We start from the raw sequence: 20027 nt of genomic DNA, 5'->3' as shown, positions 1-20027 counted from the left end.
GAAACCTTAAAGCATCGCAGTAAAAAGAGGAGCTGTCAGTCTGTCGATGAAGTGAGCGAGAATCCCCAGCCTCCAAAAATAATTGAAAACAGCCGCTACCCACCAGCGTGAGCGCACACCTCTTTGATTGGCGGCGCGTGTCAGGGATTAGCTCAGTCTGAACGTGATGGATGGCTTTTGGTTTTTTATGCAACGCGTAAAAACGAGAGAAAAAACAGCGTCCGCACTCTGCTCGTCTTCAATTAAAGGCTGCGATTAATTTGACACGAGCCAGCAGATGAAATCCACAGAGCGCTTTGAGTTGAGTTCAGGGACGACAATTTTTTATTTACGCCCCCCCCCCCATCGCCGTCCTCGCCAACGTCACTGTGTCACATTGACCCGGCTATTTACTTCTGACTAATATCCAACCTTTGCACCAAATTTATTGCCCGCGCTCGCTCTCTCTCTCTCTCTCTCTCTCTCTCTCTCTCTCTCTCTCTCTCTCTCCCTCCCTCTCTCGCTCTGTCTCTCCGGCTGTCGTCTCACCGCGACATCTCTCTCATTTATTAGGTGGTCTACAAGAATAATGAGTTTAGACTGGAACTGTCACGGCTGGCTGAGCAGCGAGACCCTAAGATCAGTATCCATGGTGACCTGATCTTCCGCTGCGAGGACGTGGAGGCCCTGGAGCCGGTCACCTTCGACACGCCCTCGGCGTACTTGACTCTGCCCAGGTGGAACACCAAGAGGACGGGCGCCATATCCTTCGACTTCCGCACCAGCGAGCCCAGCGGCCTGCTGCTCTTCAGCCACGGCAGCCTGCGGGGGGCGCAGCTGGACAGCAAGCCCAGGGCCGACTTCTTCGCCATGGAGCTGTCGAACGGCTTCCTCTACCTGGTCATGGATATGGGCTCCGGCAGCATCAAGATGAAAGCCGGGAGCAGGCGGCTGGACGATGGAGAGTGGTGCCACGTGGACTTCCAGAGGAGAGGGCGCACCGGTGAGAGAGTGTGTGCATTAGCAAAGGCCAGGGAAGACCCCCCACTAACCCCCCCTGTCTGCTGCTATTTCAGTGCTCTGCTGAGTTTAGAGGAGAAAAGAAAGAAAAAGCAAGTTCCTCTCTGTGAAATTCATCACATGCTGGAGTTGCAGTGCTGCCATTTGGCTGCATGCACCTACATGCACCCACTTTAGCTTTTTAATTACCTTGGTACTTTTTACTCAGTGTGCGTGACATTTTGGATTCTGAGTTCACCTATTTCACAAGTGGCCAATTACGCACTCGCCCACTTCAGATTGGCCCTTATTAGTCGAATCCAAATGTCTGCCTTGTTAGCAAAAGGCCAAAAAAAGAAGAAGAAAAAAAAGAAAAAGCATCGCGTCTCATCTCTATGTATCCTTCTTGCCCCAAATTATTTCCTGTCCGTCTCCTTTCAATGGTGACGAATGTTTTGGCAGAGGAAAGATTAAGATGGCTCTCAAAGATCCGCAGCCTCTTGTTCAGAGAGACAGAGACAAAGAGACCAGCGTCCGCTTCCTCTCTCCCAGCAGTTTGTTCTCTCTCCTTGCAACCCACTCACACCTGTCGTCTTGGTTTTATTTTTTTTTTCTACCCTCCCAACAAATGAAACAAACTAGATAAATAAATAAATAAATAAACAAATAAAAGCAGATTGTGTAAGCACACGTTGACTCACCGCCTGCCCTACAGGCTTCATCTCCATCAACAGCCAGATCGTCCCCTTCTCCGCCAACGAAGGCAGCGAGATCCTGGACCTGGACGGCGACATGTACCTGGGAGGGTTACCTGAGGACCGGCAGAGCCTCATCCTGCCCCCCGAGGTGTGGACCGCCTCCCTCGGCCTGGGCTACGTTGGCTGCGTCCGCGACCTCTTCATCGACGGCCAGAGCCGCAACCTGTGGAGGCTGGCCGAGGTGCAGGTGGCCACAGGCGTCAGCAGCTTCTGCACCAGGGAGACGCACGTCCGCTGCAGCAGGGAGACGTGCGCCAACGGCGCCCTCTGCAGGGAGGGCTGGAACCGCCACATATGCGACTGCTACGGCACGGGCTACCTGGGCCCCAGCTGTGAAAAGGGTAGGCAGCCGAGCGGAGACACCGAGATGGTGTCGCGTCGGCGGGATGACTTATTTAATATGCGGCCGCAGAGCTTTTAACACAGTCGCGCCGGTATTTTATTTAGTGGCTTCAGTGTGTCAGTGCTTCTAAAGTGGCTGCATGGGAGAAAAAGGTAGGGGGGGGGGGGGCAACAACAACAACAAAAAACCTGTGAATACAAAGAAAATTCATTAGGGATTTTGTTTTTTATTTATTTAATTTTTTTTGGACTCTGGCACCTCCTCCATGGTTCCATTTGGAAATTGGAGCGTAATCATCTGAATTTCATGTGCGCTCGCTAGAGGAACCCTTGACTACCAAGAAAAGGAGATTCTTTTTTCTTTTTTTTTTCCACTTCCCCGTCGCGAGCCGTTCGCGACTAAATTGCTGTTGATTTTATATATTTATTAATGAACGTTTGGCCTCCAAGTGTTTCCATTAGAAATGCAGCGCTGCACCGTCGCTCGGCCTGACTCCGCCGGCTCCCCGCATTACCCATGCAGATGGTTTTCTCACCGAGAGGCCAAATTATGCAGATCCATTGGCAGCTAATATTATGAGGATATATGAAAAAATCCCCCTTGTATTGCACAATGAGAGGTATAAATCCTTTGGAAAATATGATCTGGGCTGCAGCAGCGCCTGCGCCCGCTCCGGGCCTTTTCTGCCATCTGCTGCGGCCGACGGAAACTGCAATCTAAATTTACATTCTCACAGCACCTGGGATCGTCTGGAACGGAACCCAGGTTGCAATCTGCAAAGGCCACTTGGTGTTTTTAATTAACTGTGCGAGGCCCTCAGGGGTTGACTGTCCACTCTCTCTCCCTCTCTCTCTCTCTCTCTCTCACACACTCTCGCTCTCTCTGTGCGTCTCTCTCATCCTGAACACCCTGCAGAGGCCACCACGGTGAGCTTTGACGGCAGCATGTACCTGAAGGTGGTCCTCCCCAGGACGCTGCACACCGAGGCCGAGGACGTGTCCCTGCGCTTCGTGTCCCAGAGGGCCTTCGGGCTGCTGGTGGCCACCACCTCCCAGCAGTCGGCCGACACCCTGCGGCTGGAGCTGGACGGCGGCCGAGTGAAGCTCACAGTCAATCTGGGTAATGCTGCCGCGGCAAGCCGGAGTTCATATTGCCGCTCGAACTTTCGGGGCATGTCACCCACTGGAGCGCTCATGATATTAGTTTGGTCCCAGACTCTCTTCACGTCTTCATACTCAGTACCTGCGGCTGTTTAAAAATCGATGCGGCTGTCCTGGCGCCGCCTTGTTGAGATGAAAAATGACGCAGTTTTAAGCGGAATTACTCTTTGAGTTATTTACCAAAGTCGCTGTTGTTTAAAGGCAGGAACAGGGCGCGTTTACTGACATCACCATATTTCTGAAGCTGGGATTTAGTTGCCTGTTTAAAATGTAATGATGCAATACACTTTGCATATCAATATTTATGATTCTATATATTTTTACATAGCATTAAAAATTCAGTGTGCACATTTTTTGACAGCTCTGTTATCTCCAGCACGTGCACACATTGAACCAACCAACTCATAGTTTTGTTGTTGTTTAATACAGCTTTTATTCCATTCCCACAACATTAGCATAAAATGTAGAATTAATTATCACGTGTGTGTTCTCGATCTCAAATTTAAATTCATTTCAAAAGCGTTGTTTCCATCAAAGGTTGTTTGCGTTTTGTTTAGTTTTTTTAAGCAGCTGCAGGTGTTCATCTCCCACCTCCTCTCTCTCAGTTCATCCCGTGGTCAGGTCCCATCTGACCATCTCGGCTCTCTCAGCCCTTCAATGGCTTGTCTGCAGTTCAAGGAGAAGGCAGTCAGAGACCGCATTCGTTATTACACTGAGATATTACCACTTAGAGCCATCAGGCCCACACCAGGCTGCACACCAGGCTGCACACCAGGCTGCACACCAGGCCCACACCAGGCCTCTGACACTCCTTCCCCTCACATTTAGGGGCCGGTCTAGTTTAGAGTCGCTTCACTGAGCGGCGGCTGCCAGTGGATGGACACACACACACACACACACACACACACACACACACACACACACCTGCAGCAGGTCTCTGGCTGTCTGTATCCACTGCTCTGTGATGGTTGACAGCTGGAGAGCACGCCTCAGCCACATGACTCGTGCCAGTTCTATGTTGTGGGGGGGGGGGGGGGGGGTTTAGTCCACTCAATTGGTTTCATGATCCAAACCTCACAAATGATGATTGAGTGAGTCGTTTTTTGTTGGGGTTTATTTTTTCAAAAATGAATGAAAGACATTTTTGTTTTTTACGGCTTTGGGTTCCTTGTGGCTGCAGGTCGTGCAAACCGCTCTTTTCCTCTGTGTTGGACTTGGAATTATGCATCAACGGTAAGCTAGTGTGTTTTGTAATAGAGTGACCACGGGTCAAGGTCTGGGCTGCCATGTACAAGTACAGGAGCATCACGGTGATTAAAGTGCTCGAGCACTTTAAGTTCAAATGTAGTTTATTTTCAATGAGCGGCTGACCAGTGTTCAGCTGTCTGCAGCAGACGCTCGATATGCCCCTGTATGCACAATGTATAATCCCCTTTGATATTAGAATTGAGTACATATATATATATATATATATATATATATATATATATATATATATATATATATATGTATATATATATGTATATATATATGTATATATATATGTATATATATATATATATATATATGTATATATATATATATATATATATATATATATATATATATATATATATATATACATATATATATAACACTTTTACAAGCATGATGTCAAATCTGTCTGGAAATGGATTCAAGACAACTCATTTTAACAGCCACATGTGTTCCTTTGCTTGTCAGGCTTTAAGATTTTCTTTTCTTTTTGTTTTGTTTTTCTATTATCAATATTATTATTCAGACAAAAGTTTCAGCCTTTATCATATCTGACATTTCCGGTGCTGGAGTGCCGAACAAAAGCCAGTCAGAGTAACTCCATGGCGCCCAATTTAAGAGCCAATGCAGACAAAACCAATTCATATATAGATTTCTATGAGTGTGTGCCAGTGGTGCTCTTGTACTTTTATGGTCAATAAAACTAATATTGATCCCAGCTTTGATCTGCTCTGTTGTAGCAGCAGCAGTGCCCAGACACATGCTGAGGTTTCCACAGTCACTCTTTATTTTATTTTTTATTTATTTATTTTTTTCTTGCGTCATGTCCACCACAGGGGGAAAGTGGCGGTTTAGACTCTCCCGGCTGTCCCCGGATAGTGGGCTCTGTTAAAGCACTGACTAATGTCTGCAGAATGTACCTTGAAGGATGTGAAATATTCTCCTCTTTCTGTGCTGTTCCCCTTTTTTCTTTTAATCTCACCATCTCACTCTCTCTCTCACCAGATTGTATCAGGATAGACTGTAATCTCAGTAAGTGTCTCCTATGTTCTATTTACTGTATTCTGGTTATGAGCACACGCAGTAGACTGTGGTATAATCCTGTGCCGCCTGCTCACTTTATTTTTTGGGACTCCAACTTCCGAAACTCCAAATTCAATCATCATCGACTGCAGTGTTTTCGTTTGTTTTGTTTTTTTGTTTTGTTTTGTTTTGTTTTTTTGCTGTGATGTAATTGGATCTTAATTTCTTTGCGCGACTCTCGTGTAAACCACATTTTCGCAACACTGTGGATTGCATATTTTTGCTGATTATTGCCACACAAGAATGTTGTGATCGAATTTAAGCCAATTGTGACGTACAGTCGAGCTGCCCTCGTGCCAACGAGCCAATCAGTCGTGTTCTTCTGGCTAATTGTCGCACGCGGCTCATAATTGGGGAGAGAGTGCGCGCACAATCAGCAATTATCTGCGGCGAGCAAAGCGGCTCCCAGTCAGGGAGGGGGGGGGGATTTGTTCACCGGGTAATTAGCAGACAGTGGCGCGGCCGGGACAAACTCAGAGCTTAACGCAATATCTGATCAATAGATGATTGTGTGACAATACTGCCGGCTCTCACAGAGAACCGCATCCCTTTGTTTCCCCGCTTAAACACGTTAGAGAGATTAGAGTTTGTTGCAGCTAATTTCCCCACTGATGAAGTCTCCATCAGTTCCTAATGAAAATGCCTTACACTGTAATTATGTTCTCAATCTCATTAGTCATTATGGGTTTGATATGTTGCTTTGTTCCGTGGCACATGTATAAGATGCCGATAAAAGTCAAATCAAACAATGACATCATCATCGATCAGTGTTAGGAACATTCTGACAGCAATTCAATCAAATATATTGGTATTGATTTCTATTTTTTTATTTTTATTTATTTATTTTTTTTAATGTGAGCAAGAATACCTGAAAATAGCAGGATGGACCAGAATGGACATACCATAGGACGCACATCTTGCTTTGCATCTGGGGAAAAAAAAAAAAAAAAAAAATCCTGTAATTTTGTTAAAGGAAGGTTTCAGGTTTCGGAGCTCCATGTTCCATTTCCATCTCGCGCTGCTGATTGTTTCTCCTCCTCTGATAGTGAGAGACGGGCAGCAGGTTTTGGTGCAGGCTGAACAGATGAAAAGCAATTGGCAGCAGGGAGGTGAGAGCCACGCTGATGATACAAATCAGCCAATACAGAGGGAGCACAGAGATGCTCATGGAGAAGCTGTTCCCTCCCCTCACCAGTGATTTATCCTTATGAAAATAAAAGCGTTATTGATGTTCAATTTCTAGATGACTCAGACAGCAGCCTCGTCATATTTTTAGCCTCCACAATAGCTGCTGTTAGGGTGAAATTGATCCATCGCAACGGTTGCTCCCATAAACACGTTTTAACATTCCCACCAAAGTATTGTCGCGAGTCAATCTGTTGATCTGCAGTGATGTATGAATGGCTGTAAAGCCGAAGGAGGGCCGTAAGTGCCACGGCTTATTAATGTCAATGGATTGCCTTGTTTTTCTCTCATCCAGGTGAGTAATGTGTGAGTGAGTGTGTCTGAAAATTGCGAGGCACTTCTATATATGAGTCCATATATTTCAATAGCAGTTGTAAGTCAAAACAAAGTAAAACAAACAAGGTAATAACTTTGGAAATGGAAGAAAGCTCATTTTTACAATGGCTCGTTACAGCGAGGAGACTTTATCTTTGCAAACATCTGCCCTGGAAGTTGCCCGATCGGCCAGCAGATGGCATTCTCGCATCGCGCAGCGAGCGCACTGCGCGCACATTTGATCGCCTTTATGATCGTTGACAGTGTTTGTCCACTGTGCTGCTGAGGAGCTCACCGCTCGGCGTGCAGTGATCGCTGCCTTGCAAATGGATTCCAAAACGAATGGTGCCAATTTTTCCAATAGTGAGGATCCCCCGCCTAAATTATTCACACCGTCATCATTTGGAGTCAGCGCCAAAGACTCAGTGGGAGACATTGAATGTGTTTTTTGTTGTTGTTGTTTTTTTTCCCCCTCTGGCCATTGCTCCAAGAGATTGGCTTCCAGCTGGATTACTGGATGAACACGCGGTCCCTCTCAGGTGAGGGATGTGGGAAACGTGCCGCGTCTCCTTTCTGCGGGGATCAAAGAGGCGGCGGCCCATTTACAGCAGCTGCTTGAAAGCTGTCAGTGGGAGGGCAACAGTTGCGAGAACAAATGTTGCTGCAGCGCTCCTGATTAATTCCCCGGAATCTTGGGAATAATGGTCTCGCTGCACGCTTTGGAAATCAGCCGTTTGTTTGACAAAATTACCAAATTACCATAAAAAGCTTTGATTAACGCGCGCGCCCCGCGTGTTCAAAGTCTCGGCACATGATGCCGGCCCCCATAACCTCCCCGTTGCCTTTGAAGTTGCCCTTGTTGGGGGGAAAATATATATATATATTAATTCAATTCAATTTTAACAGCGGATCAGGCTGGACAAAGCGGAGCTTCTAACGTGGCGTGGAAGCCTCGTACAACCTCCCCCCTCACACGAGGCCACGTTCCAAGGCGTTCGGGGTCAGATTCTCGCTTTGACTCTGGACTCGTCTCGCGCTGCTCCGCTTTAGTCAGCTCCTCCAGTCAGCTCCTCCAGCCACATCACAATCCACCAAATGAAACACAGAGCGCAGTTGTTGCTTTCAAATGTCTTTTCCATCCTCGGTCACTGACCCGCACTTCAAATCAAAGGCCATAAACCTATTTATTATTCCCAGCAGTGAGGCACAGCTACTGCCTGCTCGAATCTGTCCTTTGAGTCACTTATTGGACCCACACATCATTTAAAATTCTAATAAAATGAAAGGTTTCTTCGGGTGCACTTGCAACCTTTTGTGAAAGATCATTGCAAACAAATCCATAGAGTGCACGCGCTCTCCATCCTTTCTCAAACACCACTGTGAGCTCTCCAGTGGTTTCTTGCTAATGTCTCTCTACGGACTCCAGTTGGTAGCGTTGTTCGTTCCTGCTTATTTCATCGCTGCATTTGAACACGTTTACCTTTGTGCAACCCGAGCATCGCTGACTCACCCACTTGTGCGCTGCCATTTATTTATTTTTCTTTTGCGAGCGACTCGGCCGTCAGAACCTCGACAGTCATTCCTTCTGTTTGACCTGCGCATCGCCGCCGCCGCTTGTAAACAGACGAGTGCGTCAGATTAACAGCGTGCGTCCTTCAAAATCAGGCCGTCGGGGAGCACAGAGGCCTTATCGCCACCCAACACCGGACAGTTTGTCTCTCTTTTTTTTTTTTTTTTATCGGGACGCTTGAGCTCAGACGCGGCGGCGGAGGCGCCTTCCTTTGAGAGGCGCGCGCAAGATTAATAGTTGTCACGAGGCAGCGCTATCTCATCTTTTATTACAGCAGATCTGCCCCGCACCCTCAGTGCTTCACCGTAGAGATTTACAAGGTAAACACCGCTGCCTTTATGATGGACATAATTCCAGCGGGCGCTTTGGTATTTCTTTCATTAGTGAGTGAAACCATCAAAAGAGAGAGAGGGGGGAGAGGGAAGGGGAGAGGGAGAGCGGGCTTGATCGATCTGTCTGGAGCGCGCGGCCGATATCCAGCAGGTGGACGCCGACGTCTCGCGGCGTGAAGGCCGCTTGATATGCAGCCGCGGACACAATCTCTCTCTCTCTCTCTCTAGTCGCGCTATTATTTCCCCTGGGATAAAACAGCCAAGTGTTCGGAAACCAGTTGATGTTTTCCCCATTTACTGCCCTCTCTACGTCCCCTGCAATTCTCCTGCACCCTGAGCTCAATTAGACAGACAAACCCCTAAAGGCGCAGTCAGCTTAGGAAGGCACGGCCAATTAGTTTCCCAAGCGGTGTCAGAACTCCTTTGAACTGCCATGTCGGCCTGTTGCATAGGCCCTGATTCGGAATGACGGTGCTGCTGCAGCCGCGCCTTCTTCACAGTGACCTATTTTGAAACTGGTGGGGGGAGGGGGTAAAAAAAAAAAAAGAAAGAAAGAAAGAAATAAAAGGCAGAGTGTGGTGCAGAAATGTTTGAATCTTAAGGCGGTGCGTCGGCTTTACAACGCACATGTGATGTCCCCTCCGTAGCCACGGGCGAAACTGGCCCACGGAGCAGGCAGACTGGCCTCGTGCTGGTTTGACACAGAATAATTCCACACGTTGGCTTCTTCAGCGATTCCTTTGAAATGAAAAAAGTCATGACTTCTCCAGAAATGCTAATATGTGTGAGTGATTCTGTAAGTGAATAAATGTACGTGCCCTGAGCGGGCAGAGTCGTGTTTGCCGAGTCCCATATTGGGCGGCGAGATTGTCACTGGATGCCTTTCCCTCCTCCTATAGGCAAGGGACCGGAGATCCTCCTGGCAGGTGATAAGCTGAATGACAATGAGTGGCACACTGTGAGGGTGCAGCGGCGAGGGAAGAATCTGCTGCTGTCTGTGGACAACGCCACCGTGGAAGGTAATGAGCAAGAAGGAGCCGCGCTCGTCCCAGAGAATGAGAGGAATTTGCAAATCTTCCCTTTTTTTTTTCTTTCTTGTTTTCCCCCTCCAGGCCACATGAGCGGCGCCCACACCCGGCTCGAGTTCAATAACATCGAGACGGGGATCATGACAGAGCGGCGTTTCATCTCGGTAGTGCCTTCCAACTTCATCGGCCATCTGCAAGCGCTCTCCGTCAATGGGATGCTCTATCTGGACCAGTGCAAGAACGGAGACATATCCTTCTGCGAGCTGAACGCTCGCTTCGGCATGAGGCACATCGTGGCCAACCCCGTGACTTTCCTGACCCAGGCCAGCTACCTGGCCTTCTCCACGCTGCAGGCCTACGCCTCCATGCACCTGTTCTTACAGTTCAAGACCACTAGTCCCGACGGCCTGATCCTGTACAACTCCGGGGACGGCAGCGACTTCATTGTGGTGGAGCTGGTCAAAGGGTAGGAGCCTAACTGTTACCACATGCCAAGAGACCTTATAAAGTTTTAATAGTCATTTTAAAATGAAATTCGGGTAAATATATATTAACATCAACTTTCCACGATCATTTTTTTTTTGTTGTTGTTTTTGCTTTATTAAATCAAAATCCATCTTGCAAAAGCAAAGGCACAAGAATAGTCCACTTTCCTTTCCTTCCCCTGTTACCTAATCATGATTCATGACTTTGATCCGTGGCTGTAAAATAATTTGCTCATCCGAAATTAATTTTTTGTCTAAAGGAGACGAAAAAGCACGCAGGAGTGCAAAAACAGATGCTGCCATCACGACAGCGCCGGCCCGGCGTCGTTATCGGCACCCAACCCACTCTTGGGAAAAAAAACAAAAAACAAAACATTTGGCAGCAAACGCGTTCCAAATGTTTTATTAATCATGAGCAACAAATAAATAAATAAATGAATGAATGAATGAATAAAAATTAGCTGACGAAGAGAGAGAGCGCAGAGAGAAAGCTGCTAAATGAAAGACAAAGCAACAACTGCAGTCTTCCACTGTCCAAGCTTCAACTGCCTTTTTTTTTTTTTTTCCTTTTCTTCCCCAGCAAGCAATTAGTCAGAGCGCCGCTTTGTTGGGCTCTGGAGCCGCGACAGAAGCTCGCCATGAAAACACAGACAGAAAAGTGGCTGTCGACACTTCAGTTCAGTTTTTGGTTATCCTCCTGCTGCTCCAATCTGAGCGTGAGGAATTCACGCCTTGTTTACGTAATTTATTTAAACGTCCGCCGCACGGTCAGCTGGGTCCGAGATGCTTCTGAACACCAGGTTGGAAGCAGCGCTGCGTTCACTGACTCCTGCTGCGGACAGCGCAGCCAATACTAATCGCTTTAGCCAGTTAACAACAGTGGTCAACGAGACAGATGGGAAATCCTGCAGGAACGCGCGGCCATAAATCCTGGAAGATGAAGCCCGTCTTTGCTCGGCTGCGTTCCACCAACAACAAAAAAAAAAAAACTCCAGCCACATAATAAAATGCAGTGGTAGAAAAACATAATTTAGCCGGTTCGCTGCTTTCATTACCTCTTTAAATGTAAATGACACTGAGGTAAAAAAAAAAAAAAAGAAAAAGAAAATGCATTCCTTTGCTGTCACGTCAGATGTCTGACCTTCTCGTGTTTTGAGATGACATAATGATAACGCCTTGCAACTAGTGATGGAGGTTCTGACGTGTGAAGACTAATTGTTGCAAATAGTTTACAGTCAACCCATCATATCCAGTGAAAGGTTTTATTAACGAAGGAGTGACTGCAGCCCAAACTAAAACCATCTCCACCGTCATTTCACGCTTTGGTTTGCTGCAAACGACCCTGATGGGGCTGTTCATCCGACAAGCCTCACGCTGGAAAACAGCGCCACCTGCTCAGTGGTCGAGTGATGGAGTGTCCACCTTGGGACTGGTAGGTTGTGGGTCCGATCCCCGGCCGGGTCATACCAAAGACCATTGCCTCCCTGCTTGGCACTCAGTATTCGGGGTTGGAATTGGGGGGGTTAGATCACCAACCCAATGATTCCCAGGCGCAGTACCACATCTGCCCACCACTGCTACCCACCGCTCCCTCAGGGGATGATGGGTCAGATCTGGAGGATATATTCTCCCAATTCTTGACAATCACTGGGGCTTTAACTTTAACCTGTCGACTCCTCACAGGAAACAGTTGTGACTGTAAACATGGCCGCTCCTGTCCTGCAGGTACATCCACTACGTGTTCGACCTGGGCAACGGCCCGTCGCTGATGAAGGGGAACTCCGACAAGCCGCTCAACGACAACCAGTGGCACAACGTGGTGATCTCCCGCGACAACAGCAACGTGCACGTGCTCAAGATCGACTCGCGCACCGTCACGCAGCACGCCAACGGAGCCCGCAACCTGGACCTGAAAGGTAAGACCGCACGTCGATGGTTCGGCGACTCTCAGCGGCGCAGAACCTCCGCTGACCTACTGACCTACTGACTGTCTGACTGACTTACGGATGTTCGCTCGCAAAACGCTGCAGGTGAGCTGTACGTGGGCGGCGTCGGGAAGAGCATGTACAGCAGCCTGCCCAGGTTGATCGCATCGCGGGAAGGATACAAGGGCTGCCTGGCTTCGGTTGACTTGAACGGCAGGCTGCCCGACCTGCTGGCCGACGCCCTCCACAAGGTCGGGGAGGTGGAGCGCGGCTGCGAAGGTGAGGCGCAGAAACACACCAGGAAGTAGAGAACCACCAGTTTGCTCTTTTATTCTGGTTTCAGGTGTTTTGGCTGCATGTATATGTTCTTGCAGACAACTAATAGCGGCACCTGGGTTATACCGTCCTTGAACGTTCATCTCAGAATTGGCAAATAAGACATTTTGTGTTTTAATTAAAATGATTCGCCATCATTGGTTACGGTCTTTATTTGCCTGCTTATTGTCGAGCTCTAACCTCGCCTTAAAAGCGCTCAGCCGAGCAGACCAGTACATTTCATAATGGAGTTAATAACCAAGGTCACCTTCTTGCTGGTTCTGAAAGACAAGTTATCAAGCTGCACCAACCAAGACATGGTTGGTGGGAGACGCAGGGGGTCCAGGTCACACGGTTGTAAAAAATCAAACATCACCCTTATCTGAAGCACAAGTGAAGAAAGCCACCTTGATTTTTACAAGAATGCAACTTATCAGTGGGAAGATGTGAGAATTAAGAAGTGATTGTGTGCTGGCAGTAAAAAAATAAATGTACGAGAAAATTATCGATCCACCTGCTGGGAGCAGGACTGTGCACAGTATATCTTATTATTACCATGGAGACTGTTCACTGAACATCTCTTTGGCGAGGTGAGAAAAAGTTTTTGAGCTTACTAACTATTTATTGCGTAAAATATCTGGCCTTCAACACTTTTTAATCGCATTAAAATGTACAGGTCCTAAAATACTGTTGCTTATTAAATTGGGGGGAAAATACTGAAATACATTAATTCATCTCATCAGATTAAACAAATGATAGCCAAATTGAATTGGACTTTATGAGCAACGGTGTATTTTCCCTGTTTTCCACTGTTGTTGTTTTTTCCACTTTTTACTAAATAAAAACTCTGCTTTTGTCCCACCGTTGTGCGCCATGCAGGTCCCAGCACGACCTGCACGGAGGACTCCTGCCATCACCAGGGAGTGTGTCTGCAGCTGTGGGAGGGCTTCTCCTGTGACTGCACCATGACCACCTACAGTGGCCCGTTCTGCAGCGACCGTAAGTCCAAACACATTTACGCCGGACTGCAGAGAGAATGTCACTGTTTAAACAATCCACCACACCTTACAACTGTCCGTCACCCCCTGTCCTCGTGCCCTGCGAGTGAAATACCTCAAAGAAAAAAAAAAAAAAATCCTTTAAAAAATAAAAATTGCTTCAAAATGTTTCTGTGTCAGTGGAAACATTAAATGAGGGAAACTCTTCATCATTTGTTTCAGAAAGGGCGATAACTCAAACCCCAGACACAGTTAACTCAAACCCCAGGCACAGTTAACTCAAACCCCAGACACAGTTCAATCTAACCCCAGACACAGTTCAATCTAACCCCAGACACAGTTCAATCCAACCCCAGACACAGTTCAATCTAACCCCAGACACAGTTCAATCTAACCCCAATCTAACCCCAGACACAGTTCAATCCAACCCCAGACACAGTTCAATCTAACCCCAGACACAGTTCATTCAAACCCCAGGCACAGTTCAATCTAACCCCAGACACAGTTCAATCTAACCCCAATCTAACCCCAGACACAGTTCAATCTAACCCCAGACACAGTTCAATCTAACCCCAGGCACAGTTCAATCTAACCCCAGGCACAGTTCAATCTAACCCCAGACGCAGTTCAATCTAACCCCAGGCACAGTTCAATCTAACCCCAGACACAGTTCAATCTAACCCCAGGCACAGTTCAATCTAACCCCAGGCACAGTTCAATCTAACCCCAGACGCAGTTCAATCTAACCCCAGGCACAGTTCAATCTAACCCCAGGCACAGTTCAATCTAACCCCAGACACAGTTAACCCAAGCCCCAGACACAGTTAACCCAAGCCCCAGACACAATTCAATCTAACCCCAGACACAGTTCAATCTAACCCCAGACACAGTTCAATCTAACCCCAGACACAGTTCAATCTAACCCCAGACACAGTTTACTCAGAGCCAGGACATAGTTCACTCAAAGATCTCCGGTGTGTCTCTAAATGAGAACAACTTGAAGTCTTCGTCAGTTACTATGACAACTTGAGGTTTCTCAGCTTCACTTCAAAAACCTCAGTTTCTCTTTGTGTCCCATGTGAAACTCAGGCTACTTTCTGTCAAACAAGACTTGTCCTTGTCTCAAGGACCCCATCCATAAAGATCTCTTAACTCAGGCAGTTGCGTAGAGCCTGTGACTATTATTATTTATTCCCTTCGTATCTGCATTACCCTCATCCATCCCCACATCACCCGCGTCACCACCTTGTGGACGTGCTCCGACATCCAAGCAGCCTCTTTGTGCAGCTCTGAATTTTCTTGTTTTTGTTTTGTTCTGTTGTGTTTATCCCCCCAGTAGGATTTGGGAAGTGGGACTCTGGCGGTGCACAGCTAGTAAGGCTACAGCTCGCAGAGCCGACAGAAACGCAATATGTCACAGCCACTTTATAGATTATGGCACCGTCGCTGTGACTCAGAGCAGTGAAATAAAAACAATTCATTCCCATTTTATTTGGTCTCCTTTATCTCCTTCAATTAGGCTGCAAAAACAAAAGTCCAGTTTTTATATTGGATGAATAATTTGCAGAGCTCGCCAATGGCCATCTGCCCGACTCTAACTCGAACAACTTTGCTTTGTTTGTTTGTTTTGACAAGATGCATTTTACATAACTGCTCCACTGCTGTGAATACATAAGGCTGATAAATCAAATCATACACAGAATTAATCCACAGAATTAACTCCTGGCATTTCCTGGTGTTCCTCAACTTCAGTTTTAGCTGCTCCCCACTACATCTTTCTCCCGCAGGATCACACCTAAATGATTGAAACCCCTGAGCCTCGCTGTCTCTAGTTTGAACATAACATTGAACGTACAGTTGGTCTAAATATTGAATGAACACAGAACTTTCAGTCTTGCCCTGTTTGCACTGCGGCTTGTGTCAACTTTTCTCCTGAAAATGTGTTCATGCTCACCTTCTTTTTAAAGAATTCAAAGAGGTTTGCCATGTTTTTGTTGTTTGTTGCTCCGGTGAATTTGCTTTTTAAACTCCAGAGTTTCCCTTCTGAAGGTAAGTGAAGTTGCGAGCTGAGAGCTAGACTCCGTTTGATAAACCATCTTTCTGAAACAGGTTTGGATGACTCAGGTTCTCTCCACACCACCAGCTATTGTCCACATTATTTAGTGACCGTTGCTTATTTTTATATTGTCCTCATTTCCAAACACTTACTTCCATCTTCTCATCTTAAACTTCGGGGATTAATTGTGACAGAAAAAAAGAAAGGAAAAGAAATCCTCCAGAAAACAGCACGTTTAGCCCTCTGTTGATAGCCTCCTGCAAATAATCATGCTTTCTTCCATAAACCGTTACCAAGTGCTGATCCTGATTCCCAGAACGGTGTTTTCACACATGCTTTCTGAAAAAGGTTGCAAAAACGAACATTTCGAAGCAGTTCATTGACAGGCTAGAGACGCATACATTAATACTAGAAAATATTAGAAATGGAAAATGGAAAGAATTAGGCTTTAAACTGTTGGTTGAACCGACTTGATAAGCTGCACACATTTCCAAAGGATCGGCCCGTTCGACTTTAAAACCGTGTAACTGTGGAGGCCTGTTAAATATTGTATGATCACCTGCGATTTTTTTTGGCTCATCGATTTCCACATTGAACCAGGGGTTTAATACCCGCATTAACATTTTCACAACGTACGGAATCCGATAACTTCCCTGAAGGCCGGGCATTGATTTGAAGTATCATGGTGTCGTTTGGGAAATGATGAATTGCGTTTGCAAGTAGAAGAAAAATAAATTGGTGGAAGAGGGGGGAATCTGCGGCAAAACGTGTAACTTATCATCTTATCAATTAAGTCAACAAGCGTGCCGGTTTATAGTAAGTATTCAAGTACTCAGCCTTTTGGCCTGTTTTTGGACAAGCTGATGAGATTTTATTCTTCCAGTTTTTCTTATAACAGTGATATTCTGCATCTGAAGCCTCAGATTGGAAAGAAAGCCTTCGTTAACCGTTCCTGCTTTCGTTCCGGACCGTGGTCGGGAGACACAGGGGAGATTCGTCATCTCCAGGGCCGAAGTAACGTGCTTCCTTCGGGGTTAATTCCCTTGAACAAACTATGAGCCCCACACTGGTTGAAGCGGTGGCACACACACAGAGGAGGAGGACGTGTTGCAGTTGAGAAGGGAGTTTATTGTTTTGTGCACTGTAACTCTCTCGCTACCTGCCCTGGTCGCTACCGCTACCGCTCATGCACTCAGCCGCTCACTCGCACGCTGCTTCACCTTCTTCTTTCCGCTTGGGCACCACGGTGGCTGCGAGCGCCTCTGCTGGCCGCTCGCAGCCACGCACACACACTCACTCACTTCCAATCACACACTAAGCTGCCTATAACACACACGTCCAGAGACACATCCCACAACACCTTCAACAAAAATACAATGGCATTGAACAAAAACAAACCCCTCTAGTCTACATTCTGCTCACACTTTACATCGTGTCCAAAATGAAAAGACTCACAGTTCTCCCGGAAGCTTCTCGTACTTTAAATACAAAGAAATCATTATTAACCTTCCTGGTGCAGCGGTCACGGAGAGTTAAGCTCCATTTTGCTGCACAGACGTTTCAGCTCAACTGCCAGATATGGTCCGGGTGCAAAACATTATTGAAATGTGCTTTTTGGCTCCATTGTTTGAAAAGAGGGCATCACGCTGTCAGAGCCCTGCAGAGGGCGACTGAAGCGTCGCTGGGTGCCAGTTGGGAGCCTTGCGCTTTGTTCTTTACATACACATCTCACAGAAAGTTTGCCATCTTCTCAGTTGAGATTTCAAGGTGTGTGTTGTAAATGCACTGTAATCCGAATTGAATTTCACCTTCCCTGAACTTCCCAGTGCACCTAACCAACCGTCCAGTCTCTCAGTTCTTGTCGCACAACTCGCTGTTGTCTTACAAGACGATGAAATGAATATCTGATCCATTAATCAGCCGTTGGGTGGTCTGATTGGGGGACGGGTTGAATTCAAACAGTGCTGTTCACCGTCCCGTTTACATTCTGATCCAGTGAGAATGACACCGTAGAAAAATGTCACATGACAAGTTAACGTCAACTCGTGCTTTTTGTTTGAAATGAAGAGATTATCACCACATGCTTCTCATGTTTCTGTGATAAGCGTAACTTTTATTTGGGACTTAAAACTAAATATATTTTGGCGAAATCCCCTCCTATTGATCATCATAGTATGTTGTATAGTGCAGTGCTGAGAATAGAATTTAACTCATTTGTAACTGAGAGTGTTTAGGCGCTAAACAAACTTGCTGCCACACATAACACACTTTTAACTCCAACTTCAGCTCACAATCAAAGCCGTAATTCTCTTCAACACGGTTGGCCATTAGGCATAAACAAGGTGCAGCTGATGCTGTATCGATCCATCTCACCTGAGAATCAATACTTTGTCCACAGCCTTTATCTCTTACATCCCTCCCTGTCGCGAGACTGGGACCACACCGATAGAATGTACATGACTGTGTTAAATGCTGCTTCGCTCTCTGGTCCCAGGGATAAACTGTTGGGAGGCAGTAAGATCAGAGAGCTGCCCTTGTTGCAACTGTTGTTTAATATCGCTGTGTTGAATGAAGGAAATGTAACCATGAGTAATGATCCCGTTGTCCTTTATATTCATGATAAAAAAAAAAAGAGGTCGTTATTGTTCTGATTTTGGGTGAAAATTACAAGGTAAAGCGCTAACAGCTGTGCTGTGGCTTTTTTTTTTCTTTTTTTTTTTTAACTTTCTCACTTTTTTTAATCTAATAATTTCATTTGTTTGTTGGAATGATTTAAGATTGTACGGGTAAGCCTTTTGTTATTTATGATCATTTTTCCACTTCCTTATTCTGGTCAGAGGGTGAAAAAACAAGTGAATAATATTTGAAAGTGTTGACAGGATGCCAGCGTTATAAAAGATAAATGGATGCAGTGATGACTTTATGCAGTGAATCAATCTGATACCAAGAGGCACAACACTCATTCTCAAGTCTTGCTAAAAATAAATAAATAAATAAAAAACAGACTGCTGGATTTTGTGTTAGAATTTTCGTTTATTTCTATTTTTTGTCGGTATTTTTGATATACATCATGTCATCTGAGTCTCAATTTAAAATAGCGGCCTAAGGCCAAGCCTTCGCAGCGCCAACATACTGTTGCATTTTGGATATTTGCTTCCCAGAGACGCGGCCGTTTGAAGGATATAGAGTTTTTTTATTTGAATAATTGAACTATAAACTTTGATCAGCAGCACTTTTGGAATTACAAATCCTTGACCAGGCGGTGGTGACTGCAAATATTTTATTGGGAACGGATCCCTATATACACGTAATTATTTAAGGGGGAAAAACCTTGGAAGAGGCACTTACTCTGGAAAGACACATGCACAACTCTTTCATTCGAGATACATTTGCGATATGTTTATCTTTCTCATTATCGCAGTGTCATTCATTCATTATAGTTAAGTGGGGGAAGAGAAAAAATAGCATCCGCGTTGATTCCACCGCAGCATTTCACGCTTCCGTTTACCATTTGCAGGGATTGTGGAGGAGCCTCGCAATCACACAGGTGGTAAATGGCATCGCTGACTGACATCAAAGGTCAAGCCAATACTTCAGTCCGAGTCAGAACAAATAACGAGCCTCCTGCCTCCCATCCAGACATCATCAAAGTCATTTAAACACAAATTTGCGCTTGAGCTGAATGAGAATATTCTGCAGTCTCAGAGTCAATAAGGGCGGCGTTCAATGGAAAGCTGAAACGATGGAAGATCAAAACATTTGGAATTAAGCGTTTTATCATCATTATTATTTTTCGGCTTTTTTTGGCTCTGAGTTCATGTGGCGGCAAATTTCTTTTCTTTTTCAGCAACAACCGCAGATTTAAACCCACTGAGACACCGCCGTGGCTGCGTCTTTCTCTCTCACCGTCTTGTTTATCCACATACGCCCCCCCACACACGTCTGAACCGTGTGGGATTTCCACCTCACACGGCCCTTTTCTCCACCACGCTGCTGACGCTTAAATAGCTCTTGTAGAAAAGGAAAAAAGAATGATTCTAAATGCCCCCGCCAACGAAGTCGTCGAGGTTCTCCTTTGAATTGTGAGAGCCGTGATGTAAAAATGAAGCTCCAGCCTTCAGGCGCAGCGCGGTCACGCGGCAGAAGACAGCAGCCTCCTCCTTCTTCTTTTCCTGTTTCATGTGGGCAAGCGTTGTATGTGGATCGCCTTTTACTTGCACCAAAAGTGCAGCGCTTTTCCAT

At 46.1% G+C, this 20027-nt stretch overlaps 1 protein-coding gene across 6 annotated transcripts in view; it reads left to right on the top strand.

Moving 5' to 3' along the window:
• LOC142891718 (neurexin-2-like) overlaps window positions 1–20027 on the top strand; it is an 86803-nt gene that overhangs the window by 22422 nt on the left and 44354 nt on the right. For 4 of the 6 annotated variants that reach the window (XM_076031454.1, XM_076031456.1, XM_076031452.1 and 1 more), the window contains 9 exons: window positions 553–982; window positions 1694–2077; window positions 2995–3198; window positions 5499–5525; window positions 9878–9997; window positions 10091–10472; window positions 12217–12407; window positions 12522–12695; window positions 13611–13730. In XM_076031454.1, the coding sequence (XP_075887569.1) occupies window positions 553–982; window positions 1694–2077; window positions 2995–3198; window positions 5499–5525; window positions 9878–9997; window positions 10091–10472; window positions 12217–12407; window positions 12522–12695; window positions 13611–13730 (2032 nt within the window). The remainder of the gene's footprint in view (window positions 1–552; window positions 983–1693; window positions 2078–2994; window positions 3199–5498; window positions 5526–9877; window positions 9998–10090; window positions 10473–12216; window positions 12408–12521; window positions 12696–13610; window positions 13731–20027) is intronic. The other 2 variants (XM_076031457.1, XM_076031455.1) reach the window with 1 other exon arrangement.

Source organism: Nelusetta ayraudi, unplaced genomic scaffold (genome assembly GCF_046127955.1).
Source record: "Nelusetta ayraudi isolate G7.1 ecotype Tasmania unplaced genomic scaffold, CSIRO-AGI_Nayr_v1 ptg000033l, whole genome shotgun sequence".
Lineage (NCBI taxonomy): Eukaryota > Metazoa > Chordata > Actinopteri > Tetraodontiformes > Monacanthidae > Nelusetta > Nelusetta ayraudi.
This window is presented reverse-complemented; position numbering and strand designations above follow the sequence as displayed.